Source organism: Vombatus ursinus, unplaced genomic scaffold (assembly GCF_900497805.2).
Source record: "Vombatus ursinus unplaced genomic scaffold, bare-nosed wombat genome assembly UNPS02010320.1, whole genome shotgun sequence".
In the NCBI taxonomy this organism is placed as follows: Eukaryota; Metazoa; Chordata; class Mammalia; order Diprotodontia; family Vombatidae; genus Vombatus; species Vombatus ursinus.
In genome coordinates, this window is record NW_020950098.1 from 211,423 (window position 1) to 227,411 (window position 15,989).

The following is a 15,989-nucleotide window of genomic DNA, read 5'->3' on the forward strand; positions in this document are numbered from 1 at the left end:
TAGGTATATAATTTAGACATAAAGGGTGTGGAGCATGGATAGTTTACCTGTCAGACCTATGGATAAGGGAAAAATTTAGGACCAATCTAGGACCAAACAAGAGCATTATGAAATATAAAACAGATAATTTTGATTATATTAAATTTAAAGGTTTACACAAAAAACCCCAATGCAACCAAAATTACAAGAAAAGCCTCTCTGATAAAGGTCTCCTTTCTCAAATATATAGAGAACTAAGTAAGTCAAGTTTATAAAGAAGTCATTCTTCAAATGATAAATGGTCAAAGGATATGAACAGGTAGTTTTCAGACCAAAAAAAAAATTCAAAGCTATCTATAATCATGAAAAAATGATGTAAATCACTATTGAGAAACGCAAATTAAAACAACTCTGAGGTATCACCTCACACCTATCAGACTGGCTAACATGACAGAAAAAGAAAATTATAAATGTTCAAGAGGATGTGAGAAAACTGAGACACTGATGCACTTTTGGTGAAGTTGTGAACTTAATCAACCATTCTGGAGAACAATTTGGTACTATGCCCAAAAGGGCTATAAAACTCTCTGCATATCCTTTGAACCAGCAATACCACTACTAGGTTTGTACCCCAAAGAGATTAAAAAAAAAAAAAAAAGGAAAAGGACCTTTTTGTACAAAAATATTTATAGCAGCTTTTTTTGTGCTGGCTAAGAATTGGAAATTGAGGGGATACTAATCAATTGGGGAATGGCTGAACAAGTTATGATACGTGGTTGTGATGAAATACTATTGTGCTATAAGAAATGAGCTAGATGCTCTTAGAAAAACCTGGAAAGACTTATATGAACTGATGCAGAGTGAAGTGAGCAAAACAATATTGTACAATGAACAACTGGGAATGACTTAGCTATTTTCAGCAATACGATAATCCAAGACAATCCAAAAAGACTCATGATGAAAAATGCTATCCACTTCCAGAGAAAGAACTGATGGCATCTGAATACAAACCAAAGTATACTTTTTTTCTCTTTCCTTCTTTCTTTCTTTTTTTTTGAGTTTTCTTCTACAAAATGACTAATATATGGAAATGTTTTACATGACTGTACATGAATAACCTGTATCAGATTACTTACCATGGAGGAAAGGGGGGAACAAATGGAGGGGATAAAATTTGTAACTCAAAACTTAAAAAATTTTTTTTTATTATTTTTACATGTAATTAGGGAAAAATATTATTTTAAAAAATTACATCAACACATAGTTTGATATCTGGTGACTCTGATACAAAGGCAGACACAGGGAAAGAAGGTAAAAATGGTAGAAGACCGAACCAGGAAACAGTACCTGTTAGGTTATACCAAAACCTCATGCCTCTTTTTTAATAGTCAGGAGGTAATAGACATGGTGAGCATTAAACAGCACAAAAAAATAAGTGATTCTATCTTAACAGACAGGAAACAAATGATTAACAACCTGAGGCTCATTCCAAACTGGCTATCTGTATTTTGTTGTTGTTCAGTGTTTCAGTCCTGTATGGCTCTTTGTGACTTCATTTGGGGTTTTCTTGGCAAAGATACTGGAGTGGTTTGCTATTTCCTTCTCCAGCTCATTTTACAGAAGAGGAAACTGAGGCAAATAGGGTCACACAGCTAGTAAGTGTCTGAGGCCAGACTTGAACTCTGGCAGATGAGTGCCACCTATCTGACCCAGCTATCTGTACATCCAGACGATTAACATGTTAGACTAATGATTAAAATTTAGAATAAAGATGAGAAGACACAGCATGTAATAATAAAAAATTTCAAGTTGATGTATTTACTGAGGTTGAAAAACTCAAAATAGAGAAAGGAACAGACATTGACCCAGATTGTTACTATTTCCTACTGAAGATTAATCAATGTGTAAACAAACCCCAACAATGAGGAAACGAAAAGCCTAGAAAGCAATTCAGCCCACTACCAGTTGATCTCCTTAAATATATATCCCCCCTCTTTTTGGAAAGGCCAAGAACAATGGGTGTAAAACACTGCACCTATTGTCATATGTAGCAGAAGTATCCATTAGTTTTATTGAATAGGGTTTTTTTTTTAGTCATTTGTCTTTGTTACAAGGGAAGACTCAATGGCTTGGGGTTATATTCAGGAATGAATATAACATAAAAGCAAAAAAGACATAAATAAAAGCTTAACACACAACCTCCTTGACAAGAAGAGAATGGCCATCAAGGATAACATCAATTTAGAACAAACTCATCTGTAAAAATCTTTTGAAGGAAGACGGTGGAATAACATTTCATAAAACACTAAGTGTTCAAAAGAAAAAGAATTTTACACAAAGTTTGATTTGAGACCCAAATAAGCCAAATCAATCATTCCAAAAGCAGTTAAGGATAAAATTGGAACAAAATGGTGAAAAATAAAAAAGATCTGTCACAATTCCTGTAAGAAATTTTTTATTCCATCAATAACAATGGAATTATCATATTTGGATTCCATTATAATCCTTGGGGAAAAAGAGATGGAACTCAAGAAAAAAAAATGGGAAAAGAAGCTGGACTAGATGAAGTACGCACAGAGGAAGCATAAACCAAAGTGGCCCAATTATGATCACATCAAGGTATAATCTGAATATACCTCCAATATTGGAAGACTGAACAGCTGGGGGAAAAATCAGACCTTACTACTACCACTACAAAAAGGTAACCCTGAGGATATCAATAACTCCTGACTCATATCTTAAATTTTTTTATGAGAATCCAAACATACATCAAAGGTGTGAAAAACTAGATAGAAACAGGCAAGCTTTTGCAAATTATATTCTGTAGCAGACCACATCTTTACAATCACTCAAAGGACAGAAAGGGAAAAGAAAATTTGAGATTACTGTTCCCTTTTTTAAAAAAGCATTTAGTTTATAAGATTCCTTTTAAGTATCTTAACAGAGTTATGATCATCTAATTCTAAATATAAAGCACAAGATCAAATAGAGATATTTACTAGTATCATGGAGCCTATCTACCACAGAAACCATTTGGAAGAAAGATTCCCTTTGGATAGTGAGAATCCTCAAGGTGCTGTTAGAGGACATCATGTACAGACGACATCAAGTTCCAGGACATTTCAGAGACTCCAAAATGAGATTCATAGTCCTAACTACCCACATAAGATGTAAAGTGGATAAAGAATGCCTGTTCTCCAGACAGCCACAGAATTGGTCCATGAACATATATTCTGGGTAGGCAACACAGATGGACAATTAACTGGGTCCAGAACTGAACAGAAGAACACAGGCTGGAATGAACTACAAAACTGGGTGACACTTTCAATTACCCTGTATTTCTTGTCAAAATATTAATCTCACAATTTTTAACACTAATATTTTTACAGCAACGTTGAGAATCATGGAATAAATGCTACAATCTCAGACAAATCAAAACTGCAGGTCACTCACCCAAAAGACAACTGAGAGATTTACAATGGATATAGATAGGCGAGAGCAAATTACCAACGACAAATAAGATGCACAAAGTAGAATAAAGTTATTAGAGAATTATAACTGACAAAAGAGTTGGGCCAGTCATATAATAAAAGACAAATACAGACTGATAATCTCAGTGGGAAGACTGGTACCCACATAATAGAAAGCATTTAGGGGAAGGTCTCCAGAGCACTGGATGGACTGCTATGGTAGATTTACAGGACATGGACAGAAGTCACCCAAAATGAAAAAGCAAGGATGGGCTGCAATTTGTACCAATGGAGGGAGTAATCACATCAATGATATAAAGCTACTCACCAGAAGTATACATATCTATATTTTTTCTTTTAAAAAGGAAAAAAAAAATTTAGAGCTACAAAGCTTATTTGGACCTAGATGGAATTTCTAAAATGCAAAGTTATCAGATACGGGGAAGGAGGAAGGAAGAAAACAGTATTCTAATCCTGATGCTTCCACTAACTAATCTTGGGCAAAACACTCAATTTGTCTGGACCAGTTTCCTCATCAATTAAATGAGATGATTAGACTATATTATCTCCTAAGTCCCTTTTGGTTATAAAGTTCCACGATTATACATTTTCAGACTTGGTAAATAAAAAGCTTATTCAAAAGGCACACCAAACAATTCAGTTTATCAATGAAAATGTTTTATGAAACAAACAAATTACCTTGTGAAACTTTTTTATCTTTAAAGTACAATAAGGTGAATCTGAACTAATAAAAATTAAATGGAATATTTTTAAAAGAAATGCAGTTTTATAGAAACACACCCCAATAAAATATTTCTAATTAAAACATCCTAAAAGACTGCCTTTAGTTAAGTTTCTTCTATGACACCCAGTTGCACTTAAGAAAATAAACTGTAGCTTTATTATTTAAACACATCTCCTTTAAACATGTTTATGAGAATCCCAGAGAACATCCAAATTTGGCAGCAAAACTTGTATCACTAGTGTACAATGACAATATTCCAGTCAATAAGAACTAAAAATGAAAGCCTCTCGGCCTGATTTCAAAAAATATTTTGAAATCAGAAAGCAAAATAAGTATCATACCCTTATCATTCCTCTAAAGTTCAAAATTCCAGTTTAAGAAATGAGGTGGATTTTTCAGAGTATGAATGGAGTGTTTGAGATAAATTAAGGAGATTTGAGGGGAGTAAAAAGGTAACTGCTTAATCTTTTAATTGGAAGAAAAAAAAAAACAAACCCCAACACACATACTCAAAACTCATTGACCTGCACTTAGCTGAAGTCTCCTCTGGCTCAGGTTTACTTATCACAAATCACTATCATGCATAGCAGTAATACCTCCTCCACTCCTTTCCCCCACCAATCTATTCAAGAATAAAAAGCAGGGAAAAAAATTTAAGTAATCTCACATTTATGTTTTTAAACAATTAAAAAACTGCAAGAAAATGTGAATGACATGAATTCAGAATCAATAAATAGTTGGTGTAGCAAGCACTTACCCATGTAAGATTTCCAATGTACAATGCAATTCTCTTTCCAGTATACGTGTAGACAACATTTGGTGCTGATCCTTTACCTACATCATCGCCAACAGATGGTGGGAGAGCATCCATATAATCTCGATCCTCTGGGGCATCTCCATTATTTGCAGATGGAGAGATGACATCATCATACAAATCTATCTGATCATGCCCACCATATTCAGCTTCCTGAGATACAGAAACAATGCTCTAGATTACATAATAATACTCAGAACACTATTCAAGAAAGTTGAAATACAAGGATACTGTACTTTTTTTAAAAAATCTCACAGAAGATAATCAAGGATCCAAACTTCTGAATACAAATGTTACCTCAACTTTATGAATAGATGCATTCATGAAAGATGCCTGTAAAGCAAAGTTCTGTATACTGAATCTTATTTTCCCATTGACTTCTAGTATAAAATTGGAGATAAGTTCTTCTGGAAAAATTTAACATGAAGACAATAAAATAGAAAAATAAAATTTTGGTACAATCATAGTCTAAAAAGTCGCAACACGTGAATACAAACCAGATAAGCTATTTTAAAATTTGAAACGATACATTGAAAGGGAAAACCCAACAATTACAACCTCATACATCACTGAGATCCAGAAATCACAGCTTTTTCCAAACCCTCCTAAATGTTCTAAATAATTCCTTTAGCTGCTCAAATTCAGTCTCTGAACTCTTTATGAAAGTTGCTCGCTTCTACAAATGAACATACCTATCTGGGCCAAGGGAAAGAGATGTGGAAAAACAGAAAAGGAAATGATTTAAAATGTAGCAGTTAATGAAAAAACTGGGAAAAATAAAACAATAGATGAAGTATAAGTGAAATTCTGTCACAACTGCCACAGATTAAACAAATTGTTATGCTGAAGTATGATGTTATAAATGTACTGCTATAAATCTCATCCCCAGTCAATAAGGAATTGATCTCTCTCTCTCTGAAGTGGCAAAAGAGGAGTTGTGAACATAAACTATAGCAGTTTAAGGCCACAATGTAACCTGTTTTGTGAGTACTTGTGGTTCATCTACTATACATAGGAAAAAAGATTCAGAGATGGAAGAAACCATAGTCTAATCTTGTTCATGTTTTTCAAGTGAAAAAAGGTAAGAAAAAAAGCAATTTTTAGTAGTGAAAATCATGGGGGAAGGGAGAAAATGTTCACGAAGGGGAGAAATAAAGAAAAAATGCCACCAATAATTCTGTATTTGAAAGGGACTTGCACTACAAGTGCTAACCATCGGACTGGTTCACTATAAGCTACCTCACTGAAGGGAAATAAAGTACCATAAACACCCATTTTTACTAACTCTTTCCTTCTTCTGAGATGCTAGAGTCTATGTATTTTTGTTTTTGTGGCAGTCAGATGCATCTGAGATGACAAGAAATTAGAGGAGATTCAAAACAAATGCTAACAAGAGAGCTGTGAAAATCTAAAGACACAGCTAACTTTCTCACTATTCTCCTACAGTGAAAATTACTCTGAGAAAAGCACATAAAGATATAGTTACTAGTTCTAAAATACACAGCTACATGAAAAACTCCCAGAGAAAAACTTCAGGTACAGTGATAGTCAGATCAACAAAACATTGCTAATATGGGTTCCCAAAACATGGAAATATCATTCAGAAATGTCACTGTAATGTCATTATAACAGAATTTTATCTGTAATGAAGAATACATTTATATGTACAACAAAATTTCAAGTTAATCTTTATGTAAATGTACCAAATCAGTAAACTGATGGGAATGGGGATTTTGAATAGTTTCTATATTTATAGGGCATACCTATAAATCCCTTAGTAAGGGGTCCTCTGAGCTCAATGGCATTCAGAGAATAAAATGGCAGAAACTAAGACCCTGAATCATGGATCAATGGCCACAATTTTATTTTGTTTGTACAGTAGCATAACAAAAAAAAAAAAACACCACCCCCTTAAAAATCTATATTTCTACTATGCTGATACTTGCAAATAAACAGAATTAACATGCTCATATTTTATCTATAGTAATAACAAAATTTGTGGGAATTTTGTTTTGAAGTTTCAGCACGAGCTGAAGCTTCCCATTTTGTAGTTGCAGCACAAGGGTTCCACACATGGAACAGGAAAGGGGGTCACAAGTTCGAACCTTCATTTTCAGATCATAAGGGGTTGAGGGCACTTTAAACTCTCTTGCAATCCGGCTCTTAACAGCAAGTAGAATTATTATTATTCAAAAGAAGTTGTGTCCCCATCCTCCTCTGCAGAAAGTATAACCACAACATAGGGTCTAAGGGAGAGTAAAAAAGAATGCAATGGTTAATAGCAGGGGTAAAAATAAAGGTATTTATGTTAATACTTTCACTTACAAAAAATAGATTAACATGCCAAGCCACTTCTTTTTCATAAGTAACCATTGTCTATGAAAATAGTAACAATGAATAAATAGCAATTTGTAAACAAAACCACATTCTACACTAACCTGGTATTTTACAAGCCACTTACTATTTTTGTCCATCCTTGAATTTCTATGTTGACACCAACCCATCCTTCCATATTGATATGGTTCTACCAATACTAGGATCAGCCATTTTGTCTGGTAGTTGTACTGCTTCCAATTGGTTGAAGCATGATGCTAATGAGACCATGGTCCTGGGTTTGATCTCCATGTAGCTAGAGCTTCATTTTGTTCCAAAGCCACAGATTGTACTCCTAGCCATGGCCAGCCATTTCACAAATGTATGCCATTTGGATTCGTTGAGAAAATACAGTTGAATCTGAACCAATTTACCACCATTACTGGAAAAGAACTCAAAGCACATGCCCTCCTATAGTGTCAATTGTGTCAATCTTAAGGCCAGCCCATACCACCTACCCAAACATCTATAGTATCCAACCTTCTATTACCATCTTCACGAATGCTGTTTCAGAAAAGCTTACATTCACACTCAAAAAAATGGCAACTTATTCATGGACACAAAATAAGCCCTAAAACAATAAAAAAAAAGTTTTTCAAATAAAAATGTGACAAGCTGTACTACTCAAAAAGGTCTTATTTCTAATCATTATCCTTTAAGAATATTTTGTGACATTCAAAAACAAGCAAATATCACCATTTCTATTCTCTAATAAAGGTTTCAGACAATAAAATGCTGGCCCATCTTAAATGCCTTGTAGTATAAATGGAAACTGACATAGAAACAAACTATAAATTTAAGCTATTATTTCATTGCTTTTCCATTCTCGATTATCTTAATGTTTAAAGACTAGAAAATTTATTAAAGCAGTGCAAATCACTGACAAGACACTTGTGCACAGTGCAAGATCTAACAAGATTTGTTCCTATATTGATAGATCTATATCTAATGCAAAGTTGGGAGAAATTTAGAAAATAAAATGTAAAATACCAGAGACAAGTTTCTAGGAGCTGTTGTTTTTGAGGACAATTCATCCATGACAGTCAGCAAAAAGTAATATAATTTCATTTTTACATATTCACATACAGAGCCAAGGCAGGGCTCTCAAGTCACTCCTGGCTCTCTAGCACAATCCAACACTGTTCTTGGTGGTCCTGCCACTCTGGTTAATGCTCACTCTTCTATTTTTCTCTGATCTTTCATTCAACCATCCATAAAGGCAAAATAAAACCAACTGTCCCAAGGACATACAAACTGTTTGATACAACTGGCCTTCAGCTAAAAAAAAAAAAAATTTAAGTAAGAAAAAAACCAGGGAATTCTAAAATAAAAGAATTTAATGTAGTCACTCAATTAGAGAGAATACATTTTTTTAAAATAGCTTACATTTATATGACATTTTATAGTTAAAAGCAAGTTCTACCCAGCTCTCATTTGATCATCACAACAATCCTCTGAGTTTGGTTAGAGATAGGAAAACCAGGCTCAGAGAGATTCAGCAACTTGCCCAAGGTCACACTACTTCTAAATAAATGGTGAAGCCGAACTTGAACCCAGGTCTTCTTTACGGTACAGTGCTTTCCCACTATATTATGAGTACACTGTCCTTTACCCCATAAAGCATGTGTGACAGCATGGATAACTTAAAATATCCAGTCAAAGAATCATTTGTATTGAGCTTTGGAATACATTATGACTTTTACCTTTCCAACTATGCTCTGACCAGAGAAACTGAAATTCACTTTCAATCCTTGAAAATACACCAACTTAGAGGTAAGAAGTAATGAGTTTGTTACTAAAAATTTGCCACAAAAAATAGACAAGTCAGTGATAACAGAGATGTACTTTGGGGAAAAAAATAAATGAAACAAGAAAGAATTAGTAACAGTTTTTGTGTACAAGCTCTCCTAAACAGTTTTCAATGCATAAACCTTATCCCAAGTAACATTGTCATTCTTACAAATTGAGCTGAAATTCTCACTTTATCTTCTAGGAACAATAAGCTCTACAAGAATAAACCTATCTCATGCAATAAAAATATTATGAACAAGCAATTTCATTGTAGAATAATAATGGTTTAAATACATGATGGAAAACTTTCTTAACTTCCACCAGCTAATAAATAACATGATACTTGTTGGGTAAATGAAAGATGCAAAGTAACCCCAGATTGTGAAATAAAGGTGAAGAAGAAAATTTTTCTAATCACTAGCTAAATAATGATTTTCTTTTTAAGGCTGCAAGTTGGGACCCTAAGATCAGAGAACTCACACAGTCCCATGTAAACAAACAAAAAAATGCTAATTTCACATTAGAGCCTATTAAAGTAAGAAGCTAGTTTCACATTAAAGCCTATAAAAATCAGAAGATCCAGGTTCAAATCCTACTCCAGACGCTTAGTATGTCTCCACTTTTCTGTGCTTCAGTTTCCTCATAGGTAAAATGAGGGTGCTGGACTCTGATCTCCAAGATCTTTTCCAAGTCTATGAACCTGTGACTACATATTTCACAACAACATCAAGATGTCTACTTTTCGACACAACAAACAGGGTTGATTTTTAAGTAGTGGAGAAAAAAGAAATAAGAAATAAGTCAAGTTGCTTAATTATAAAACCAAAAATAAATAAGTATAAATCCTGGCATGGACTGAAACTGCTTTAGCAGCTAGGATTCTAATGCTGTTCTCTTCCCAAACCCAAACACGGCGCATGTGTATGGTGAAGGGGGGTGGGGAAAGAGGATGCAAGTAGCACTGCAAAAAGAAAAGCCCAAATAACTGCCTTCAAAAGAGTAACTGTTCCCAATTTGATGGAATCTAGGGACCTCCAATTAAAGACACCAAGAATGCCCCCACACAAAACAGCAGAGTCCCTTGTGCTTTTTTCCCTCCCTCATCTTTCCTCACCACTCTTAAATTCATCTGGTCTATGAAGGAATTCTCTTCATCCTACCCCCAAAGCACATTACAGTAATAGGAAATGGTCTAGCTTGACTACTAAAAAATATATATAAATATATATGCATGATTATTCCTTTTTTAAATACACATAAAAGTTCACTTAAATTTTAACAGAACATAATTACATAGTAAATGCAGAATTATCTCTCTGTACATTCAAACACCACACACTTTAAAAGCACAGGATCACGAAGAAAGAGGGGGTAAAAACAGCAGAGGTCAGTGATATCCAGAATATAAAATCAAAGCTATGATTTAACCAAACTACAAACAAAAACAGTACCATCTGATTTCATCAATTTGAATGTCTAAAAAACGACACTGGCAAAATCATTTGAAGTTAGGCTATCTGGTAGACGTTAAAGAAAAATTCTGAATAAAAAAAAAAATTTGACTGTAAAAGTAGTCAATGAAACCCACGAAATTTCTCTCACCCAGGCTGCAGGAAGATAATGAACATAATTACAGTACCAACTGGCATTACAAACAAAGGAAACATCCCTCCAGGATCAAGTCTGCAACAGCGTTGAAGTATTTCTGAGAAGTGAAGAAAATTGAAAAAAGACTTGGCCACTAAATGATGCCCCAAGTATGCCTCCTCTGTGGGGAGGGAGCTCAGAGTCAAGGACAGAAACTCCTGTAAGGAAAAGTGAATAAAGATTATATTCATCCTGGCCTCCAGTCCCAAAGCATACCCAGGACTCAGAAAATTCATAGCATTGCCCTCTTTTGGAAGAAACTATTTGCTAGCAGTAGTTGTGCATCTACAACCCTAAAAAAAGCTTTGATGTGTTATTTTTGTATGGTACTTCAAAGATGTTGTATTCTTACTAACAGTTTAAAGATACTTGGCAAAATCTTTAAGCAGAATAGGTTTGTAATAAACACTGCAAATGTGCATGTGAAAAGAACTAGAAGATCCTAAAATAAGCTTTGGTATTCTATTTTTATGTGCTACTCCAGTGTTGTGTGCTTACTAAGACTTTAAAGACACTTAAGCGGCATAACCTTAAGTACAATGAACTTTCAACAGAAACACTACAAACATTACTGAGGCCTATGATACAAAAAAGGTTAAGAATGCCTGAACTAGAATATTTAAAAACAAAAAAAAGTTTGGTATCCTATTTTTTATGGTACTCAAATATTATATTCTCATTAATAGTTTAAAGACATTTAATTGGTATAATCTTTGAGGACAACTTGCCATATTAACATTACACGTATTTTTAAAAATTATTACATGTGTGCATATAAAAGAATTAGAGGATCCAAAAAAGCTTTGGCATTTTATTTTTTGTGATACTAGAAAGTTGTATTCTTATTAATAGCTTAAAGACACTTAACTGATATAAACTTTGAGTCTGATGGGCTTGAAATACAAACCACAAATATCTAAAATATTTTTCATCTTAAGACACTTTAACCATTTATGGCTTAAAATTAAGGAACAGGAAAACGTGGGATTTCATCTTTCCTACAACACTACCACAAGGTACACAAAAAGTAAATAAATCTTCAGGGAAAAACAAATCTTATTTGTGTCAACTAACACAATCATCCAGATTTAAAAAAAAAAAACCAACAAACAGGGATGTGTGGAAGTTTATAAAGTTCCTTTCTCCCAGGGATAGGAAAAAATAAACCCATCACCTGTGAAATTTCTGTAGAGTTTGGAATTAAAAACAACCACCATCAACAACCTCCTCCCCAATACGTGTTACCGAGCAAAATACTTTATTCGCCTCCTGGCTTCTTCCAAATTTCAACTAAAACCCACCTTTTACAAGAAGTTCTTTAAAACTATACAAGAAAAAAAAAACCATCCCCCTGCCCCTGAAAAACCCAAGCCCCTACACCCCCTTCCCCAACGTGTGCTATTTAACAAAACACAACCATCTCCTGTCTTCCAAGTTTCAACTAAAATCCCACCTTCCAAAAGAAGCCTTTCTTTAAAAAACAAAACAAACAAACCCCCCCCCCCCAAACATGTGCTACTGAGCAAAACACACTAATCCACCTCCTGGTTTCTTTCAAGTTCCAATTAAAATCCCATCTTCCACAAAAAATCTTAATTTAAAAACAAGAAACAAAACAAAACAAAACAAAAATCCTCCCCCAATACGTGTTATTGAACAAAACGCAGTATCTACCTCCTGGCTTCTTCCAAATTTCAACTGAAACCCCACCTTCCATAAGAAGCCTTTCTTTTTTAAAAAATAAAAACTTCCCCCCACCCCAAACATGTGTTAGTGAGTAAAACACAATATCCACCGCCAGGCTTCTCACAAGTTTCAACTAACACCCCCTCCCCCCCAAGGTTTTCCAGGCCCCCTCCAAGCTGGCTAGCGCCTTCCCGCCGTGATCCTTTATCTCGTTTGCAGGTTGTCTCCCGTTTAGATGGTAAACTCCTTGAGGGCAGGGGCTGCTTTTTTTTTTAACCCCCTTTGGGGTATTTCCTTAAATACGCATTTATGAAGCCAGGCCTTAGAAGCAAAAGACCGCCCTCCTCCCCCCAGGAGCTCCCAGCCTAAGCTAAGAGAGACCCCGAGCAAGCCCGGGCCGCCCTCCCAAGTGGGCGCTCCCTTCCCGGGGGCATCCTCCCGGCTCCCCGTTCCAACAGCAGGGCAGACGTTTTGCAAAAAAATGCCCATCCCTCAGAATCAGAACTAGGTTCTTCCGGGGGAGGAGACTCGGGACCGGGGAGAGGGGGAGCCTCCTCGAGGGCAGGACACCCCCCCGCCCCCCTAGGCCTTTCTTTGTACGCCCCCCAGCGCTAAGCCACAAAGCCCGCGGTGCGGAGCAGGCGCTTAATAAATGCGTAAGAGAAGAAAACAAAATAAGTATTTTTTAAACAAATGCTTCCGGTCCCGGGGCTCCCGCACCCCTCTCCTGCAGGGTGGGCGCCCACCCCCCACTCAAACGCTGGAAGAACCGGGGTCCGAAGCGGGGAGGTGGGGGGGGGGACTGGCGACCACAAAGCCTCCAGGACCGAGCGGCGTCAATGGACGAGGTGCATGCAGACAGAGGGAGGTCGGGGGTGGACATTTTAATTTCGAATTACAACGTATGGATTGATACGGATATTGGATCTGTATATCGAGAAGGCAGAGGCAGAGGCCCTCTTCTCGCTCGGCGTCCGATTGGCGCGCCCGGTCCTCCAGGTGTGCAGAAGGCATCGCCCCCCCCCCCCCCCCCCCCCCCCCCCCCCCGCCCTGGCCAGGCCCCAGCACGGCGGCGGCGGCCAGGCCTCGGGGCCTCGGGGCCTCGGGCCCGGGGAGGCGGCGCTGGCGGAGGGAACCGCGGCCCAAGCAGCAGGCGGGATCCGGGAGAGCGAGGCGCGAGGGGGCACAAAGGGCCGCGAAACAGAGGCTTCCATGAGGCGAGGGGAGAGGAGGGGAGGGGGCGACGGGGCGGGAGCCGAGCGGGTACCTCCTCAAAGCCGGGCCCGGCCGAGCCAAGCCGAGCCGAGCCTAACCGGGCCGGGCCGGGCAGGAGGACGGACCCCGGCCGTCCTGCCCCCGCCGCTGCCCCCGCCCCTGGCGCACACGAGGCCCGGCCCCGCCGCCGCCGCCGCTCGGGGCCTACGCCGAGGCGGGAAGCCCCGGGACCCGGGCGTCGCCCACAATGGGGAGGCGGGGAAGGAGGAGCCGGAGCAGAGCAAGCCTAGTGGGCGACGCGGGCAGAAAAGAAGGGAAGGGTGGGGAGAGAGCGGGAGAGGGAGGCCGGGAGCGGGGTGGCCCGAGAAGCTGGCCAAGGTGCAACCTCCGCAGCGGGCGGGCCCGGCCCCGGCCCCGCCGGCCTGCGCGCAGCCCGCTTCGGCCGCGCGGGCCTCCGGGGGGAGGGGGGTGGGCCGCACGTACCTGGTTGAACTCCTCTCCCACATCCGCGTAAATGTCTATGTGATCCACACCGTCCGCCATTTTCCCTCGGCTGCCGCTGCCGCCGCCGCCGCGGCCACCCACAGCAGCTCGGTCAGCAGCAGCAGCAGCAGCAGCAGCAGCAGCGCATCTAGCGGAGGGGGGAGGAGGGATCCATTGCGTCACTTCCGAGTCGGGAGGCGGGAGGGGTGGGCGCTATGGGCGGCGGGAGCTGCAGCTGTGGAGGCGCGCTTGGCTGCGGCTGCACGGAGCCGGAGGTGTGGGGACGGGGAGGGGGAGACCCTTTTTTCATCCCCCCCCCAGGCTCGAGCGTCTGGCCCTGCTGCCAGCGATACAGCTTAGGGTCTGCATGAAGGCCTGTGAAAGGGAAGATGGTCCGACACGTGGCACAGCCTTCATTTCCTAATTATTTGCAATTAGAAGATAAATGTTTAACTTCATAATTCGGGAATCCCGTGGCATCTGAGGCCCCTTTTACTTAACACCCACGTATCTCCGTTTCACTTCCAGTCCCACACCCGCTGCAGTTAAAGAAAAAGAAAGTGGTTGGAGCATTTGCATGCATGCGGCATTTGGTTTTGCATGCTGCATTTGCCTTTGCATCCTGCACGTCTTGCCATGGCCACGGTTTCCTCATTGCTTGACCCCTCCCCAACCCCCTTCCCTTATCATCATTCTTCCTCCTCATTTACACTAGCAGTTGACTGTTGCATTTTCTCTAGGGGGGGAAAAAAAAAGAAAAAACCGAATACATGTTAACGTAAAAGTGTTTGAAAGAAAAAAAGTCCGCCAATCCTTGAGTACTGCCCACATCTTCTGATTCTAAAAACCCTGGTGTCAAGGGACCTTCTTTCTTCTGTGTCTAATTATGTTCCCTCATAGGCTTGCTTTCCTTCAGCTATTCCTCTAGGAAGGTGAAAGCTGGCAGAGCTTGCAGGAAACACTGGAAGAGGGGAAAACCATTTAGGAATTCATTTGGATTGAAAAAAATCGATGCAGGTGCTATATTATTTGCTATTGCGGTAGTCCAGTGTTGAGAGAAGAAAGGCAGAGAAAAATTAAAGATGGCTGAGATTTTGAAAACTATCGATATGGCTTGGAAATGTGGAGAAAGAGAAAGGAATAAAACATGTAGTTGTACCCATAGGATTGATGTTTATGATAATACTATTCTATGCATCATTTCCTAAAACAAGGAAGATTTAATCTAGCCTTCCTCGAAATTTTGTTCTCTCTATTGAAAAAAAAAAAGCTGTATGAATGTGTTAAGGACTGGTAAAATCCTACAAAAATTCCAGGAAAGGATATTAAAGCATCTATTCATGTTTGTACCCCAGACTTCTGTCCAGGACTCTCTCTTCTACCTCTGCATGAAGATTCTTAGCCTGATATCCACACATCCACAGACCCACAGACCCACAGATCCACATACAGGCAAGGAGTTGGTCGATCAATTTCAGGGCATTTGTGACTTGGATGGGAAACAAAATTTACACCTCTATTTTCATTAATCTCTCATGCAAATTTAGCATTTTATTCTGTTATGGGTGTAAGGCAACAAACACTCTTCTTCGAAGGGGTTGCAGTATAGCTCATCATGATCATGACTGATTTAAATTTCAGTGTGAGTTTTTAATTTTTCTCTGAAGTGTGTAATGTTCTTTAATCCTCCGGACTCTTAGAATGCTGCTGATCATTAGGTCAGGTATAATTCAATCTCATTCATTCCTCTCCAACCCAGCAGATTGCTACCCATCCATGTCCTCTC

General features: G+C 38.9%; 1 protein-coding gene across 4 annotated transcripts in view; it reads right to left on the bottom strand.

Annotated features, from left to right (window-relative positions):
* Positions 1 to 14,321, bottom strand: part of CPSF6 (cleavage and polyadenylation specific factor 6) — a 36,696-nt gene extending 22,375 nt beyond the window's left edge. For all 4 annotated transcript variants that reach the window (XM_027854152.1, XM_027854151.1, XM_027854150.1 and 1 more), the window contains exons 1-2: positions 14,204 to 14,321; positions 4,952 to 5,161 (exon numbers count right to left, since the gene is read on the bottom strand). In XM_027854152.1, coding sequence (XP_027709953.1) covers positions 4,952 to 5,161; positions 14,204 to 14,263 — 270 coding nt within the window. In that variant the 5' untranslated portion in view covers positions 14,264 to 14,321. The remainder of the gene's footprint in view (positions 1 to 4,951; positions 5,162 to 14,203) is intronic.
* Positions 14,322 to 15,989: the final 1,668 nt, after the last annotated feature.